The sequence below is a fragment of the Plecotus auritus genome, assembly GCF_963455305.1.
Source record: "Plecotus auritus genome assembly, chromosome: 7".
Taxonomy (NCBI): Eukaryota; Metazoa; Chordata; class Mammalia; order Chiroptera; family Vespertilionidae; genus Plecotus; species Plecotus auritus.
The window spans coordinates 68415005-68434424 of NC_137774.1; the positions used below are offsets into that span (position 1 = coordinate 68415005).

A 19420-nucleotide genomic window follows, 5' to 3' on the forward strand; every position below is an offset into this window, starting at 1 on the left:
GGAACAGTGTGCCCACTCAGCCCTGCCTCCATGCACTCCCAGCCTGGATCACAAACACTGCTTTCCATCTGCAGTTGGTGAATGCATGATGCAAAACCCGGGATATGGAGAGCCAACTGTGCACTTATTGAAAAAACCACGTATAAATGAACCCACGCAGTTCAAACCTGCGTTGTTCAAAGGTCGACTATACTCACCCCACATATAGTTCAAAGGGGCACATGGGATGTTTTCCTCTATAAATAATTGTAAAGGTAGTGATGAGACCAGTTAAATAAAAGTAACCACGTGGGGCAAGATGGCCAGCTGAAGCTCACTAGTAACTGGTAAGAGTCTACAACAGGCCCTGGCCAGTGTTGCTCAGTGGTTAGAGCGCCAGCCTACACACCAAAGGGTCCTCCTGGGTTCAATCCCAGTCAAGGGCACATACCTGTCTTGCAGTTCAATCCCCAGCCCTGATCAGAGCGCAGGTGGGAGGTAACCAATCAATGTGTCTCTTTTACATCAATGTTTCTTTCTCTCTCTTTCCCCCCCTACTCCCTCCCTTCCACTCTCTCTAAAAATCAATGGAAAAAAATATCCTCAGGTGAAGATTAACAACAACGAAAATCTATAACAGGGGTCCACAAAGTATAGTCTGCAGCTCAAATGCAGCCTGTGGCCTGCTTTTAGATGGCCTGCAAACTAAGAATGTTTTTTACATTTTTAAAGGGTGGTTAAAACAAACACACAAAAGGTGAAAAGCCCGAAGTATTTGCTATTTGGCCTTTTACCAAAAAAGTTTGCCAACCCCTGGCCTATAGACCACTCTGCACCTCGGGTTTATGAGGCCCCGGGTTCCAGACCCAGCAGTGTTGTCTGCAAACACCCCCACATGTGCTGTGTAATGCTGCATACCCCTCGCCCCCAGCCGGCACGGGCAGTGGTGCAGCCACAGTGAGCAGGCTCCGCACGGTGCCCGGGCATGGCTGTGGGCCAGTGTGTGCTTGTAAACATAGGCTCAACCTGGCGCAGCTTACAGAAGATCAATTTTGCCTGAAAACCAGAGGAAAGCCTTTATTTGATAATGAAACTTGACAGTTTCAATAACCGATGCTGCATGTTAATGGAGCAGAAGGCTGCATCAGAACAAATGTTAACAGAGAAAAGAAGGGTGCTGCTCTGGACCGCCAGCCCCCACCTCACCCCAGGCCATCTGGGAACAAGCTCAGCACTGCCCCTGTGGGGGGTCTTCCGTGGGCACCTTTGAGGAGGGTGAAGTGTTCCCAGGTTGGACTGAACTGAACAAGCAAAGAGACACTTGCCTGAAAGAAATCGTCACTTCTGCGTTTAGGGCTAGAGTGGGAGTGAGGGAGGGTGCAGTCTAAAGGAGCGTTTTAAATGGTCTGCAGTAACCTAGGCCCTCCCAGCTGCACTGCTATAGGTTTCTTCTTTTTGTTTTGAAGTCCTCGTGGTAAGTACCTGTTCCCCAAAAGGACGATTCTGTCAATGGCTGCGCTGACTGCTCTGGCTCCCCCTGCCGCCTGGGATGGCTCCTCCGTGTTGGTCTCCATGGTGATGGGAAGCAGCTGAGGATGGAAAGGCTTATTAAACAGATGTCTGGGGTGACACTCCTGGCCCATGATACAGCAGAGCCATGGTCAAAGGGACATATTTCTCAGGTCACCAGTCCCATTGCAGGAAGCAGGGGACAGGAGTGAGAGTGACAGCGTCTGGCCGGTACTGATGAGATCAAGAACCCCCTCCCATGAGCTTTGCAAAAAGACAGGGATGTCAGTTTCTTATGATCTGGGAAGTCCCAGGAAAGGATCTGCTTCAATGAGCTATTGAAAAATTTCTCTCCCTGTACACTCTCTCTCAGGCCTGTGCCTTTCCCCTCTTCTTCCCTCAAGGTGCGTACCTTTTCTCTTTGCCCCTCTCTTTCTCTCCGCCCTAAGCTCCAAAGAACTTTAAAAATAAAAAAATTAGATCCTGACCGGGTAGCTCAGTTGGTTAGAGCATTGCCCCGACACACCAAGGCTGTGGGTTTGATTCCCAGTCAGGGCACATACAAGGATCAACTAATGCATGCATACATAAGTGGAACAACAAATTGATGTTTCTCTTTCTCTAAAATCAGTAAGTGAAAAATAAAAATAAATTTCATCAACACCTTTCCCCATCTCAACCCCTGTTCTATCTGCGACAAAGTAATGGGACTCCATGGAGAATTCTAGTAACATCATTAGGCCCTTTTGCCTTTCCCCCTTTTTCAAAATATGTCATCTAAACTGGAAATGTGCCCTAGCCAGTTTGGCTCAGTGGATAGAGCGTCGGCCTGCGGACTCAAGGGTCCCAGGTTCAATTCTGGTCAAGGGCATGTACCTTGGTTGCGGGCACATCCCCAGTAGGAGGTGTGCAGGAAGCAACTGATCCATGTTTCTCTCTCATCGATGTTTCTAACTCTATCCCTCTCCCTTCCTCTCTGTAAACAATCAATGAAATATATTAAAATAAATAAATAAATACATAAATAAACAAACTGGAAATGTGCTCTGCTCTCTATCTGCAAATGCTTTCAGTCACTGGAAGCCCTGTGGGTCAGGGTCAGGTCATCCAGAAACCTTGGAGCACAGGGTGGGCAGTGTTGCAGACCTGTCCGGACATCAGCCAGGGACGGTTTAAGATGACCAGGAAACAGCAGAACAAGTGAGAGGGATACAAAGAGAAACCTCCACAGTGCTCTCGGTGCTGCCTGAACACCATTCTATCTCAACTGGATGCTCTCTCCTCTCCTCCCCCCAAAACCAGGCTTCTTCCTGATCTGCCATCTCATTCTCACTTCAAAGCTGCTCCCTGTTCATACTACTTGAAATGCTGTTTCCTGTTGCTGGCTGGCTCCTTCTTAACACACAGGGCTCAGCTCACATGGGACATCCTCAAAGGGGCCTCCCTGGACCACCTGCCGGAGAGAGCCACCATCCCATACCCAGTCAGCTTTGTCATCTCTCTGAAGTCACCTGTTTATTTATGGCTTCATTTGCTTGTTGCCTGAAAGCTTTGCAAGGCCAGGGGCTAATCTGATCTGTATTCTGAGCACACAGCACAGACTGGAGCACAACCTAAAAGACATTCCTGGGCATTTTATTAATTCCCGTCTGTATTTGCCGAGATAGGTCTAATTAACCTAGGTAGGTAGGGCTAGAATTTATTTACTCAGAACACTAAGATCTGTTTTTGGTGTTGTCTTGTCAGGAAGTAGAAATGTAACAAGAAACTGGAGTCAGCAGGCCTGGCTAAGCCCCTACAGGACATGGAATGGGCAGGACATGGAATGGGCAGGACAGCTCCATGCCCAGGAGCAGCGAGGACCTGCTGGGTGATGTGAGGAAAGCTCTCTGGAGCACCAGGTGCTGTGGGCATGGGCTTTGCTGTTCCTCTCGGGCCTCCACTGACCTCTGGGCTCGCCTCCTGTGCCTTCAGCAGACCAGTCCACGGTTTTGCTGGGGGTTCCTCCACGCCCTGGAATGATATAATCACATGACCTGAGGTCAGAACAAAGCCATCCACTGTCTACGCCTCACTGACAGATGAGGGTGAAGAGGGGCAGGGACCGTCCTGTGATCTCCTATACACAGACACCAGGAAAGGACTGAGCTCCAGGAAAACACAACAGGTGCCACTCAATGAATGTCCCAAAGAACAGGCCACATTGGAGGCTGCGAAGCAATGGGTGGTGTGGACGGGCTCCAGGCTTGCAGGCAGGCAGACCTGGGCCCCTTCCAAAGACATGGCCTGAGTAAGCCACCCTGCTTCCCTGGTGCCATCGGCACCTCTGTAGATAGGGTGATGAAACAGTGCTGCCTGTTTCAAGGTTACTGTGAGCATCCGTGGGACAAGCTAGGGTCAAAGGTTTCAGCAGCTGAGTCAGAGAGTGTGCTTCTGAGAAAGGATGTGTACACCGAAGCACGTCAGGGCCTCCGGCTCCCAAGGGGCCCTGCTCCCCCACTGTTTCTCCTGCTTATTGCTCAAAGCCCAGGGCAGGAGGCACAAACTCAAACACTGTAGGGCCAGGGAGGTTTTCTGAGCAGGTGAAGTAGGCAGGGCAGGACTGCAGGGGTGGGGAGGACCCCGAGGCCTGTCGTGCTCATGCTCTGGGAGTGACATCTTTCCAGAGAAGCCAGGGCTTGCCGTTTACTCCATCCTTTCTCTTACCTACAGTTTGCAACCCTAGTCTAAGGTGTCAGGTTTGCAGGGAAATCGGCAAGGATTAGAGACATATTGGCATTCAACTTGGGCTTTCTGCAGTAAATGGAAAATGGGAAGGTGGAGGAAATGGAACCTCTGGCAGGCGGTGAGGGACTGTGCAGTAAGCAATGAATGTGCATGTCAGTGTGAGGTCAGAGATGCCCACACGTCACTCTCTCCTCACCACGTGCTCGGTGCCAGCGCTGCTCAGACACCTGGCCCCGGAGTAGCAGAGTCCTCCTAGGTCCCCTCCCTCTGCCAGGGAACACACCGGCACCTGCAGCTGGCTGCTGGGGGGCTCGGCCCTTCTGCTTAGGATCGCCTTCTGCAGGGCTTCATTCTCCATCTGGATGGCTCGGAGCACAGCTGATGCATCTTCCTGGGGGTCCTCAGCCTGGAGCACAGGTTTTCGGGCTGCTGATAGGGGTCTCTCCCATCGGCTTCCAGGGCCTGGGGGCAAAAACAGGGGGGTCTCCCTTTAGAATGCATTCTCAGAGTGCAGCTTAAAAGCTATCAGACTCAAGTTGAGAACAATCTATAAAACAAATGTCAAGGTCATGAAAGACACAGACAGCCTGGAGAGCTGCCACATTAAAGGAGACTGGCAGACATACCACTGAAGGCAGTGGCCATCCTGGGGCTGGACTGGGGGAGCTGCTGTAAGAGCACCATTTAGCAAGGGGAGGAATCCAAACCTAGTCTGTAGCTTAGATAACAGCATTGTCTTAATGCTAAATTAGCCTAAATTTCATAACTTAAGTGTGCCGTGGTAACATAAAACGAATGCCCTTGTTCTCAGGAGATACAGCCAGCCCCCCGTATCTGCGGGCTCCAGTCGCAGATTCAAATGTGCACTATTTAGTTGGGCCTGTGATCGTTGATTCTGTACTGAATGTGCTCAGTCTTTTTTCCTTGTTGTTATTCCCTGAACAATAAGAATAATAACTATTTACATAGCATTTACACCGTGTTAGGTATTATAAATAATCTAGACATCATTTAATGTATACAGGAGGATGTGCATAGGTTATATGCAAATATTACCCCATTTTACATAAGGGATTTGAGCATCGGATTTTGGTGTCCACAGGGGTCCTGGAATCAATCCCCCCAAATACAGAAGGGCAACTATGCATACTGCAGTGTTCAGGGATAAAGGGGAATGATGTATTTTTTAAAATCTCAAATGATTAAAACACACACACACACAGCAATCATAAAGCAATTGGGACCGAATGCTAACAACTGGTGAGCCTGGATGAGGGGTTTATGGGAGGTCATTTGTACTATCCCTGCAACTTCCTTTAAGTGTGACATTATATCAAAATAAAAAGTTATTAAAAATTAAGCCTCTAACAAAGTATCTATCTATAAGGAATAATACAAAATATCATGGAAAAGGATGAATATTTATTTATTTGTTAATCCTCACCAGAGGATATGTTTATTGATTTTTTTAAAGAGAGAGGGAGGGAGGGAGGATGGGAGAGAAAGAGAGAGAAGAGAGAGAGAGAGAGAGAGAGAGAGAGAGAGAGAGAGAGAGAGAGAGAGAGAAGAGAGAGAGAGGAAGAGAGAGAGAGAGAGAGGAGAGAGAGGGAGACATCTATGTGAGAGAGAAACATTGATTGGTTGCCTCCCATATGCTCCCTGACTGGGGATTGAAATTGCAACCTAGGTATGTGCCCTGACCAGGAATTGAACCCACAACCTTTTGGTACGTGGGACAATGCTCCAACCAATGACCCACTTGGCCAAGGCAAAAGGATGAATATTTTGAAATATTTTTGCTTTATTTTGTTTTTGCAGGAATAACAAGAATTACAAAAAAAAATTACTCTTCAATTTAAGAAAAATAGTATTGCAAAGGTACAGTTGATTTTGGAAGTTCCAATAATGGAAAATTGGTTTTATAAAGTATAAAGTGATATGCAAAAAACATCCAATAAGACTGGCTGAATAAAATACGTTATGGTATATCCACCTAATGGTAGAGTACTATATAGCTGTAAAAAGAAAAGCATGCTAAAATATCTACAGTATAATATGATGACTTGAATTTGCCTCATAATCATCTGGGGAGTAGAGGAAATGAAATTAGCTGGTAATGGACACATGGGGCTCATTATAACATCCTCTCAATTGTTTATATTTGGATTCTTTCTATGTTTAAAAAAAAACCCTCCACTTAAAAGTAGAACTGCTTGCCCTGGCCAGTGTGGCTCAGTTGGTTAAGTGTCGTCCTGTGCACTGAAAGGCTGGCTGATTCTGGGTTGTGGGTTCAATCCCAGGCAGGGGGTGCATGTAGTAGGCAGCCAATCAAGGTTTTCCTCTCATGTCAATGACTCTCTTTCCCCCTTCATCTCTTTCTAGAAATCAATTTAAAGAAAAAAAAAAAAAAAGAAGACCCTTCAATGATTTCTTAAAACAAAACTGCTCAACATATTTCTACTGGGATCTTGAGAGAGGCTTTTACCTACTGAATTTATTGAATGCCACTCTGCCACATCTATTCTTGGCACTGGGGACATAGCAGTGATCAGAAAGGTCAAGATTCCCCACCCTTGGGGAGAGAGACAATAGCTAGAGAAAGATAAATAGTACAGGGTGTTAGCAGAAAATGACATGGAAAAACAAGACAAGCAGAGCAGGGTAAAGGAGATGGGGTGTAGGGTGGAGGGTGGGCGTCAGGGAGCACCAGGGAAGCATGGCCCAGGCACCAGGGCAGAGCGAGAGGCCTGTGGTGTGTCCGTGGGCAGCAAGGCACTTTGGGCTGGAGCAGAGGGAAGGCCAGGTCACACAGTAAGGCCATTCCTCTGAGTACAGTGGGAAACCACGGAAAGGTTTAGAGCAGGGGATGACCGGAGCTGACGTAGGTGGACAGACTGGAGGGAGGTGAGGGTGAACTCTGAGAGGCCGGTCAGCGGCCAGTGCAGCTGTGCAGGGAGGCATGGGAGCAGAGGCAGAGGGATACGGAGCGTAGATTCTGCACATCCACTGCTTTCCTGACAGCATAGGTGCGGCTGGGGGAGAGAGAGGAGCCAAGGGTGACTCGATTTGGGCCTGAGGAAGTGGGCAATGGACTTGCATTCAATTGAGCTGGGGAGGGCTGTGGGGAGCAGGTTTAGAAGAAGGAGTGGGGCTCAGGTTTGGACAGGTTGGGTCCGGGATGTGTTGGCATCAAAGTGGAGCTGCTGAGTTGGCACAGCGGGGGTCATATATATATGACCTGGTATAAGGCTTGTTGAAAAACAGTGTCCTTTCATCCTCATGACCTCCGGAAACCATCACTGTTGATGACTGGAGATTCTTCTTGGAGCACTTGACCTCTGCTATGTGCCGTTAGAACGCTGTGTCTGAATAAGAGTTCAAGTAGCAGCATAAGAGTGGCACTGGCAGGGGAGGGAGGGGACACAGCAGCTCCATGGGTGACCTCCAGTACAGCCAGGCGCTGGGTGATGCGACTATGGGTTTTTACGGAAAAGCCAAACTAAAATGGGGCACTACCAATTTCTACCAGGTACCCAGGAAAGGGGCTGTGAATGCAAACGCCCAGGGACCAGAGGCAGGCACGCTGAGTAAGACTGAATGTGGCGCTGAGAGCAGCCCAAGATGGCCGACTTCAAGGATCGGGTGTCGGATGAGGAGAAGGTACGCATAGCTGCTAAATTCATCACCCATGCACCCCCAGGGGAATTGAATGAAGTATTCAATGATGCTCGGCTACTACTTAATAATGACAATCTCCTCAGGGAAGGGGCAGCACATGCATTTGCCCTGTATAAATGGATCAGTTCACGCCTGTAAAGATAGAAGGATATGCCAAAACCGGTTTGGCTCAGTGGATAGAGCGTCAGCCTGTGGACTGAAAGGTCCCAGGTTCGATTCCGGTCAAGGGCATGTAACTTGGTTGCGGGCACATCCCCAGTAGGAGGTGTGCAGGAGGCAGCTGGTCGATGTTTCTCTCTCATCGATGTTTCTGACTATCTATCACTCTTCCTTCCTCTCTGTAAAAAATCAATAAAATATATTTAAAAAAAAAAAAAGATAGAAGGATATGAAGATCAGGTCTTAATTACAGAACACGGTGACTTGGGTAACAGCAGATTTTTAGATCCCAGAAACAAAATTTCTTCTAAGTTTGATCACTTACAGAAAGAAGCAAGTGACCCCCAGCCAGAGGAAGTAGATGGAGGTCTAAAGTCTTAGAGAGAATCCTGTGACAGTGCTTTAAGGGCCTATGTGAAAGACCATTATTCCAGTGGCTTCTGTACAGTTTATGCTAAAACTATAGAAGGGCAACAGACCATTATTGCATGTATTGAAAGCCACCAGTTTGTGCCTAAAAATTCTGGAATGGTCGTTGGAGATCAGAATGGAAGTTCACCATCACGCTACCTACAGCCCAGGTGGTTGGAGTACTTAAGATTCAGGTACACTATTACGAAGATGGCAATGTTCAGTTGGTTAGTCATAAAGATGTACAGGATTCAGTAACTGTTTCGAATGAAGCACAAACTGCCAAGGAGTTTATTAAAATCATAGAACATGCAGAAAATGAGTATCAGACAGCAATTAGTGAAAACTATCAAACAATGTCAGACACCACATTCAAGGCCTTGCGCCGGCAGCTTCCAGTTACCCGCACCAAAATCGACTGGAACAAGATACTCAGCTACAAGATTGGCAAAGAAATGCAGAATGCTTAAAGGCTGAATGTAAGATTCTTCAGTGCATGGAAAGAAAGGTTTCAATGTATGGTCATATGATAAATAAGTGATTTATAAACAAGAGTGATATTTTGCTAGGGCTTTCAAAGTTAACAGGTTTTCTAGCCTCATGGAATACTGTTGAACCTATAGCATTGTCTTGATACTTTTATGTTCTCTGACTTGTAATTTTCTGTTTTCATTATATCTACTTGTAAAAATTTTTTTTTTAATTCTGCCACATTTAATGATCAAGAGAAAGACCTATCCTGGAGTCATTTTACTGTTTAGAAAATTTTCCTAGCCATAAAGCCCTGTTTCTGGTATAGACAGGTAATATGTTCACTGCTTTTCTACCCCTGTCCTTCAAAGCACGCCTGGTATTTCCATGGATTATACTGATCATCAACAGCTAAAGAGGCTGTGATACCAACTGTAGCTGAATGGAAGATACATCCATCCTCTCCCTCAACTGCCTTGATCATCTCTTAGAGCACTGCATAACTGTAGTTTTCAAAAGTTTGGATTGGGGCTTTTCAGGTACTTTTGTTGGGTACAGGAAGTTTTCTGGAAATTTCCATTATAGCCAGCTTCTCTGGGGAAGTTGTTTTTAAATCCAAAGACTTGAACCACATTCCCTGTACAAGAACGTGTTGGCTTTTTTCCCTTCCTTATTGTCTCCTTCCTGTGTAGTACCTTTGTAGTTGTAGACATCTGCATTTTTAGCAGAGTTTTACCCATTATTGTTTTTTTAATATTCCAGAACTGCTGACATATGAGGGATGTAGTAGAGTATCAGAGTTGAAAAATGAAGACGAAGAAATAATAGGTATCTGTGCTTTAATACATGTGGCAGGATTGTACTATAAGCAAACAAATCAAACAGCTATGTAAATCACAAACAAAACCTAAAAAGGAACCAAAGTGAAAAGGACAACTTCCAGGCAGTATCTTTCTATTGTAACCTGTTATTTAAGGGAATACTAGTGATTTGTTCTAAATAGGATGTAAAACTTGTTCTAAATTACTTTTCCTCAGTCCTGCCTGCCAAGAACTTAAATGTAACTGTGATATAGCAACCCTTCCAGGTTTATTGGCAGGTATATGTGTGATCTCAGAATACACAGGTGACATAGATATGAGATGACAACTGAAATGGTGGATTCATTTACATTGTTTACACTTCTATGACCAGGCCTTAAGGGAAGGTCAGTTTTTGAAAAACCAAGTAGTGTCTTCCTACCTATCTGCATATACATGTCAAAAAAGAAGGTTGTTTGTGCTTCAGCTTTGTTTTTGCTCAGTAATACAGTCAAGCAAGAGTTTGTTTCCAAGTGACCTATTGAGCTGTGTAAGCATATTTGTTTATTTCAAATAAAATATATTTGTATTATTTGTCATTCATACTGTCTACCCATACCACACTATCCTCTGTATCAGGTAGTCCAATAGAAATATACCTGTTTTTGTTCTAAAAAAAAAAAAAAAAGAAAAAGAAAAAGAAAAAAAGAAAAGAAAGAAAGACTGAATGTGGCGTTGAGCCCCCCTCAGTAAGGAGCCAACCCCCAGCTCCAGGCGACACCTGCCATATTGGCCTGTGCTCCTAGTATTGCCATTTTTTTTTTTAGGACAAGCTCAAATATGAAATTTTTGTGAAACCCCCTTAGTTTTATTTGTTCATAACTTACTCCAGTTTTAAGAAGCATGATCAATAGAACCCAGGGGCTGGTCTAGTACTGTCTAAGCTGCTTCCCAGAGTGGGGGGGGGGGGGGGAGGGGTGGTGGTGGTGGTGTCAAGGGCACCCAAAGGAGCCCTCGAGCACCCATGGATGGCTGGCCTGCGTGGTAAGCAGCAATGGGCCATTTTCTGACTTTGATGGACTCTGTCATTGCCCAGTGCTGCTCCTGGGGACAGAAAAGTAATGAGCTGCTTGCTGCTTGCAAGGTGACCCGGGGATTCTGCTCACCCGGCCAAGGCTGCATTAACTTTCCCTGCTTGCCTTCTTATCAGCTCCTTGGCCTGCTCTGCAGTTAGAGGGATGAGAAGGTAAAGAAACAGGGCAGAGACGGTCCGAGCTACAAGGAACCCGGTTTAACGAGCTGCAGGAGGGGGATCCTCAATGACTGAAACATGGCGGGTAATAGGGTGCCGAGAGCTACGCTGCGGTCTTCCTCACTCGGGGCGAAAGGAGATCCAGTGCCTGAGGGAGCTGGGAGGTCAGAAGGAAGGAGTGAAGGGACACTAATGGACTTGATCTTGAGCTACAGCGGAGCAGGGCTGAACTCCTGCACTGCAAACACACGACGCCCGAGGGGAGCTGAGCGGAACCTCTCCCAGCAGCGCGAAGGCAGCAGGACACGGGCTCTAGACCTGACCACGCTGTGGGATGCCACACTGCTCTGGGCTCAGGGCTACAGGGGTGGGTGCAACAGGCACACGCTGTCTTCACACTCACAACCTCTGCTATGTGCTGTTAGAACGCAGGTGCACACAGGACATGCCAGCAGGTGGTGAGTGCTGGGGAAACAAAAAAAGCAGGCGAGGGCGAGAGAAGCCAGGAGGGGAAGGATGCTGAGGGGAAGGAGACACTCGGTCCGGAAGGTGACATCTGAGCAGAGACCTCGAGGCAGGAAGCCTGAGAACACCCATACGGAGAGGCTGTTCCTGAGGTGGGCAGAGATGGGCTCAGTGAAGAGTGAAGAGTGGCAGGGGAGCTGGAGCGAGGGACAAGGAAAGCGTGGTGGGCAGTGAAGGTGGAGAAGTCTTGTGCTCAGTTCTCGTGCGGCCATTTAAGCCACAGGCCTGACATGGCTTCAAGAGGCCACGCCCATCTTACTTACGGGCACCTGGCATTATGGTTTTTGTCAAATGAGCGATGGAAAATGATTTCAACCCCAAACCTTGTCAACCTCCATATCTGTGCATATCACTAACGTATATTGTTTCCTCCATCACCTGACCCTTCAGATCCCACAGCGCAGCAATTTTCAACGCGTGTGCCACGGCACCCTGGTGGGTCACAAGATTTCTTAAAACATGCAATCCTGACTATGAGTCAGGGGCACTGATCTATTTTCCCTTAGATTGTCAAATAAACAAATGACAATAGCCGTCCAGTGCGAATGAATCAAAATTATACTTATTGTAGTCATATAGGTAAAAAAATATATATGTTTTGGTGTGCCACAGAATTTTAGTAATTAGTTTATGTGTGCCATCAGATGAAAAAGGTGGAAAATCCTGCTGTGGATGATTCTATAAATAAGGGACTGAGATCCTGTATACAACTAAACAAATGTGCAGCACTGACATGGCGGGGGCAGGCCCCCGCCCTGGCAGAGTGCTCGGGCAGCACCTGAAATTCATGAGCTCCTTCTCCATTTCCGGCATGGCGCACTTTAAATCAGTTTACAAAGATCTGCGTGGTGACCTTGGCCTTTGTACCGCCCAGGTGCCCCAGTGGTCTGGGCCTGGGTGAACAGCTACCTGAGGTCACCAGCTGTCCTTGGCCCTGCAAGCCCACGCCGCCTCTTCTGGGAAAGGACACCGTGGAAGGTGGTCTCTCCCAGTGGACCCAGCTTTGTCCGCACAAACCCTTCTGCTCTGGCATATTTCGTTTGGGAGGGGAGCTCCTCCGGCAAATGATCATCGGCGCTGCCTGTGCCCTTAGAGTCATATTATGCTAAGAAGATGCTTTTCAAAATTAAATCGCCCTTTCTCCAAGTGAAGGTCAACACCGCAGCTCCGCTGCCGGAGCTCTCCCCACCCGCGGTTTCCAGAGACGTCTGTCCACGGGGCCACGTTGCCTGAATCACTTTCCTGCTGACCGCCTTGTGCTTACTGTGATCCTCATGACACATGAGGTGACAATACTTTAACTCTTTGTGAAGCTGTCCCTGCTCACTCGGGTGAGCCATTACTGCAGCAGCTTGGACACACCGGGGGCGAGGGGGGGGCATTATTCTCATCCTGGATCTGGAAAGTGTGCACTTATTCACACAATAAATTTGTGCCACCAGCAAAGCCAAATTGCACATTTTAATTTATTCCAAACCGCTATTTTCTGGTTGAAAACCATCCCCCTGCTGTTCATGTCACTTTCCCTTCGCTTCACTGGGACTTGGCCTCGTCTCTCTCGCAGAGAAACAAAGAGCGTGTCATTCAGAAGATTTACCATGAATACAACACATGTCACCAAGACAGGGGCACACGGGGCTGTTGGTCGGCTGACCGGCCAGGTGACTTGTTCCCGGCCACCAGCTGTGACTCGAAAAGCTCAGAGTCTCTGCCAAATCACCTGGGAATCCACTGAGATATATGAAACCCGTGAAAGAGTCTAGCATAGAGATCATAAGCCAGAAGTCCACAGGCCAAAACCAGCTAGCAGGTGTGTGTTGTGTGACTTCTATGTGTGTGTTTTTTTATTGGAAATAGATGCCAAGAATTTTTAAAAAAAGAAAAATTGGGATTCCTGGCATCTCTTGAAAAACCATTCGATCTGGCAACCTTGACTGGCATTCCCGTGTGACAATCATAAGCTGGAGCTGGGTAGCAGTGCCCCTTTAGACAGCGAATAAGCTCCCAGTTTCCACAGCGCACCCTCACTCCCTGTTGCCACACACCTGTTGGCCTGGAGGCTATATACAACTTTGTGTGGCAAAATGTCCAGGACAACAGCTGAGCAGAAAAGCCTGAATGGGAGTGGCAGAAGGAGCCCTGTTTGGTCTTGAGATGCCCACATTCTCGTCTCAAATCCAACTGGGGGGCGGAAGCAGTTCACACCCTGGGACAGTGGTCCACCAGGGTCCTGCATACTGAGTGCAGAGGGACTCCAAATCTTCCGTGCATTTCGAGATGGCTCCGTCTCCTCAGAAAACGTGCTTCCCCTGGTGTAAGAGACTGACAAATGGCCACACTTTCCTGCCCTCTGGACGTGGGCCACTCTGCACGGTGATGGTACAGCCTCTCCCGCCAGGAGATGCGGTCAAGTTCTCTAGCTGGGCCTGGCCTGATGCCTTTCTTTGGCCAACAGGCCGCTGGCAAATATGACCAAGCAGAATCTTTAAAAAGTATATACACACTGGGGTGTTCCTCTCTTGCTACCCCGAGACCACCACATCCTGGTTGATGAGATTACATGGAGCAGAGACAAGTCTCCCAGCTGAGGTCCCGGGCCAGTTGGGCTGCCAGACAGAGGGGGAGACCATCTGAGACCAGCCAGCTCAGCCACCCACTAGCTCACTGCAGAACCGTCAGCCCACCTGCAGATCCTGAGCAATACCAGGGCTGTTGTTTTAAGCCACTACATTTTGGGATAGACTATTAGGCAGCAATAAATAGCTGATACACACAGCTCGCAAAGGCCTGTGTTCTCATCTCTAAAGCTTTTTTTGGCAACCTCTCCATTCGCAGGTACTGCCTGTGATTCTTAACACCCTTCTGCTGTCTCTTCTTCAGCCCAGGAACGCACACGATTTTCAAGGAAGGCAATCAGGGCTCCTCCTGCCATGCAGCTAAATGACTTTTTAAATTTATTATTGATTTCAGAGAGGAAGGGAGAGGGAGAGAGGCTTAGAAACGTCAATGATGAGAGAGAATCATTGATTAGCTGCCTCCTGCACATCCCCTACTGGGGATCAAGCCCACAACTCAGGCATGTGCCCTGACCTGGAATCAAGCCTGGGACCCTTCAGTCCACAGGCTGACACTCTACCCACTGAGCCAAACCAACTAGAACCCAACTAATGACTTCTACTCTTCCCTCCTGGATATTCCAGTCCTTTGCTCCATACCCTGCCTCAGAAGAATTTGCAGCAAAATGTCACGTGCGGTTAATTTTTATATGAAACTAGAGGCCTGGTGCATGGATTCATACACCGGTGGGGTCTCTCGGTGTGGCCTGTGGGGATCGGGCCGAGGCACGTGGCCGGGGAGGAGCCCAAGCCCGAGCCTGGCACCACGCCACTCCTGTTCATCCTGGCCCCACTGTGCCTGCTGCGGGCTTGCGCCCAGTCAATCCTGATCTGGAGAGGCTCGCGGCAGCAGCCGTGAGCCCGGTGTCTGGTGCCCATCGGTCAGCTGAGCAGCACTCCCGCTGTGGGAGTGCATTGACCATTAGGGAGAAGCTCCTGAATTGAGCATCTGCCCCCTGGTGGTCAGTGTGTGTCATAGCAACCGGTCGAATGGTCACTTAGGCTTTTATATATACAGATGAACAGCAGTTGCTTTTGTCTTTCCAGCAACAGTGACTTTACAGCATCCAGGTTTTCCTTCAGGACCCCCCCCCCCCCACACACACACACACACACACTCTTCTCAGTCTCTGTGGTTTGGATAGATCTGACCCCACTCCTGGTCCAGCCTGGGAACTTCCTCTCCATGACTACGAAGATTGGAGACGGCTCGGGGGAGAGCTGGGTCTTGGACTCTGCTGGGACTATTAGGGAAAGGAGCAGTCTCTTTCTCTGGGGGTTGCTAAGCCAGTGAAAGGAGCCTGGAGCCACTGTGGGCCATCTGCAAGATATGCCTGAGACTAGAGATATGGTTCCCCAAGTGTGGTTCCTATAACATCAGTATCACCTGAGAACTTGTTAGGAATTAAAATACTTAGGCACTGAATTAGAAACTAGGGCTGGAGCTTAACAATCTGTGCTTTAATTTGCTTTGCAAAAAAACTTCTAATGCACAATTTAAGTTTGAGACTTACTGGGCTAGAGGAAAATAGAGATAAGTGATAAAGAAACAACTTCCTGGTGAGAATCATCTGAGCACCTGGATCCCATAATGCCTGAGGTCAGATCTAGAGTCCTGGACTTTCCGGGTCTATGAGCAATATATTTTCCTTTGTTGCTTCAGCCAGCTGGGATTTCTGTCACTTGCTATTAATAATGAACACTGACAAATATAAGACTCTGGACTTGGCAGAATGGTCTTTCTGCTACAGGTTTTCCTGGGAGAAATGCTAATTGCAGGCCTGTCAGGGTCTTCGAATTCCCTCGCACTGAGGGGAGTTACTTTATTTCTAGGGTTGGCATCTTGTCTGGGAAAACTGGTTCAAATATATCACTTCTCTAGAGCACTCTGATAACTTGGACAGAAAACTTTCCACATTAAAGACTGACGTTCTTTCTCCCTCAAGAACATAACAGGTCTCTAGAAGTTTCTTGGGAGGCTTATGGACAGAGACCAGAGTAATGCAGCACATGAGGCCTTTTCATTAGAAGCTGGGATAAAGGAATTAAGCTGTTGTGAAATTGCACATTTAATTGACACAACTTAAATTTATCACCTTGGCCAAAGAAAAGGGGGCAAGGAGAGAAATGCCTCTTTAAAGAGTGCAGGCATTTGGTTACATTTCTGGTAATGGCAGGTGAGCTAACGCAGACCAACTCTTCCCTGGAGCACAACTAGTAAAGTTGGACCAAATATTATAACGATCTGTTTGGAAAAAGATATGTTTGAAGGCATGGAAAGCAAACAGGGCTGTAACAAATTATAAGGACAATGGCAGGCTGGAGACAGAAACTCAGAGAGGTGAACCCAGCCCCTGGAAGGTGTTTCCCCTTAAGGTACTGCTGATTCTGAAAAGAACTGCTGCAAAGCTGGGAAGCTGAGAATCCCAGGCAACAAAGTCAGGGCTACGTCTGAGAGTCAGGGTGGCCTGGAAAGAGCCAGGCGTGAAGGGCACAGAATGGTTAATGTTGTGTGCAAATCCAAAATACTACTGACTGTGTAAAATAATAAATGATGATGATGGCATCATCTAGTGAGGTTTACAATGTAGAGAGAATTAAAATGCATGACAATAATAGCATTTCAGGTGAGAGGAGGGTAAATGGAGTTTCAGAGCTGTAAGGTCCTTCCCTTGAATGAGAAGTAGTAAACTTGCTAATTTAAAGTAGACTCTAATAGGTCAAGAATGCATGTTGCAATCTTTGGTAATGACTAAAAGAATAATAAAAGAATGTGTAACTAACAAGCTAATAGAGAGGAAAAATAGGAATAATATAAAGTAATCAGTTCAAAAGAGGGCAAGAAAGGAAAGAAAAAAACATAAAACAGGCAGAACAAATAAAAAGCAAATAAGATAGTAGATTTAACTCAAATATATTAGCAATTACATTAAATATAAATGGACTAAATGTGCCCATTAAAATGCATAGATTGTTAGAGGATAAAAATTTTAAAAGCATTACACGCTGCTTAGAAGAGAAAGTTTAAAAGTGAAAAAATGAAAGCTACACAATGTAAACACTAACCAAAAGAAAGCTGGTAGACTTTAGGGCAAAAAAGTATTACTAGAGTGAAAAAGAGACAACACCTGGTGATAAAAGGTTAAGTTCGCCAGGAAGAGGCAAGAAGGATGATTTTTGTATGCACCAAAAAGATAACCCCTGCTGATATACGGTAAAGCATGTCAGCAGTCCAGACTTCGCCTGAAAAAGGGTGAGCTGGTTTGATTCCTCTCAGGAAGTCTCAGGTTCCTTATGCCTCTGGAGATGTCAGCATCCCAGTGCCCACAGCATAATGCCAGTGTTTAAAAAGACCCATTTCCCCTGCAACCCAGACCCTAACCAAAGCTGACTGCTTCACTGGGGCTCAGCCAGGAAGCTGGGCAGTTGGGGGCAATTAGGCCTGCAGGGGAGGACAGTTAGAGGCGACCAGGATGGCAAGGGAGGGCAGTTAGGGGTGACCAGGTCGGCAGGGGAGGGCAGTTAGGGGCAATCGGGCCAGCAGGAAGGGCAGTTAGGGGTGATCAGGCTGGCAAGAGAGGGAAGAGACTCTCTTAGGCTTATTGAAAGGTGATGTGTCTTTATGGTGGTGTCTATATGGAGCCCTATGTGCTACACTGGCTCCTCAGCTAGGTTTTGGCCACTTGCACTTTCTTTTCTTTTTTTTTAATATATTATAATGGCTGTGGCGCGGGGCCTGGGCCAGCGGGCGGCAGGCGGGGACAATAGTGAGGCGTGGCGGCCGGGGCTGGGACTGGAGGGTCCCGGATGTGCCGAGCGTAGTCGCCATGAGCCGCGGAGGGAGCGGGACGCTGAGCTCCCCCCTCCTCCCACTTTTCCTTCCTCTGCCCGGGCCGCACAACAAAGCGGCAGCCGCGGCCGGCCACGCCACCTCGGTCCACGCCCACGCCCCCACCCCTGCACTTACTGTGACCTTTAGAAACGAATCCTCACTTTACACTTGGCACCACTGTAATCCCTTTTCAGTGTGAGGGTGGTGACAATGCTGTGGTTTTCAATTTTCCTTTCTTCAAATTTGGCTTATGTTGGAGCCAAGGATACTTAACAGATAAAGGCTGAGCCCCAAACCCCTTCAAAATGAAGACTCCACTTCCTCAAACAGTGTCCTCTTTAAGAGAACAGATGGGGGAGAAAAAATGGCGGCGGAATAGACAGACGTGTCCCGAGCCTTGTCTCGGAGCAGAAAGAAAGAACAGCTGAGGGTCGCACAGGGAGTGTCTGTTGGTGAGTTAAGGGACAGCTTTACTCCAGGAGAAGGTGGGGGACTGCTGGACAGGGCTCCCCTCACCGGGCAGCCCCCACTGCTGCTGGGTTCCCTCCCGGAGCCACCAGATCGGACACGGAGACCGCGCCATCTTGAAGGGGAAAGTGGATGTTATCAGAAGCCTGAAAATCTACACCTGCGGCACCCACCGAACAGCTGCGAACCCCAGAGCACCAGTCCCCAATTGGCACAAACAGGCAGATTCAGAGGAACTCTACACGCCACCACGGAAAGGTCAGATTTCGCCTGGGATAAGGTGAGGTCTCTGGTCCCGGCAAGACAGAGAAGCGTGTGCACTACGGGAGCTGGAGGACCAGGGGAAGTCTGCGCCTAGAAAAATCCGTGGCTGTTGGGGCTGGCGTGATCCGTGAATGTGAAAGGGGGTCCTCAGAGCTGCTAACAGAGGGGATCTCTAAAAAGCAACCCATTTTGATCTGACACAGAAGGACGGCCTGAAAATTTTAAAAGTGTGCCAGCTGCTTGGACACAGGGGTAGGGGGGTGTAGGGAGGAGGACTGCACGCAGCCCCCGAGTTCGCACATTTGCGCTTTATACTCTTTAAATCCTTGCTTCTGATTGCTGAGCCCAGTGCATGGGATCACCCAGGTGGGGACACCCTAGGAGACTGCAGGGGAAAGTTGTTTTTCTGGAACCTGGGGATCAGAGCGGGGAGTGACCGTTGGAGAACCAGCTCTGGGGCAGCCCACTCCCACAAACCGGTATTGAGTGCCACAGGGAAAGCAGGATCTAAGCACTGGCTAGAGAGGACCTATAGACCTGGAGGTCAATCCAGAAACACTGCCACCCAGGGGTTGAATCACAAATTGACTCTTGTGTAATCACAAATAAAGGAATACAAGAAATTAAGACACACTGCCTGCTTAAAAATCAGAACTGGTTTACAACACTGAGGAGCAGTGGAATGCAGGGAACTGCAATACTGTCCTGACTGGGAAACAGGCGTGCCAAA

At 47.9% G+C, this 19420-nt stretch overlaps 1 protein-coding gene and 1 pseudogene across 6 annotated transcripts in view; one reads left to right on the plus strand and one right to left on the minus strand.

Moving 5' to 3' along the window:
• The window catches only part of KATNIP (katanin interacting protein), a 236131-nt gene that overhangs the window by 61448 nt on the left and 155263 nt on the right, over positions 1–19420 (minus strand). For 3 of the 5 annotated variants that reach the window (XM_080679383.1, XM_080679386.1, XM_080679382.1), the window contains 3 exons: positions 4412–4677; positions 3436–3501; positions 1462–1568 (listed from right to left, as the gene is read on the minus strand). In XM_080679383.1, coding sequence (XP_080535509.1) covers positions 1462–1568; positions 3436–3501; positions 4412–4677 — 439 coding nt within the window. The remainder of the gene's footprint in view (positions 1–1461; positions 1569–3435; positions 3502–4411; positions 4678–19420) is intronic. The other 2 variants (XM_080679385.1, XM_080679384.1) reach the window with 2 other exon arrangements.
• On the plus strand, positions 7837–9295 carry LOC308253709 (F-actin-capping protein subunit alpha-1-like; annotated as a pseudogene). The gene is made up of 2 exons: positions 7837–8055; positions 8501–9295. The product of its transcript is annotated as an F-actin-capping protein subunit alpha-1-like (transcript).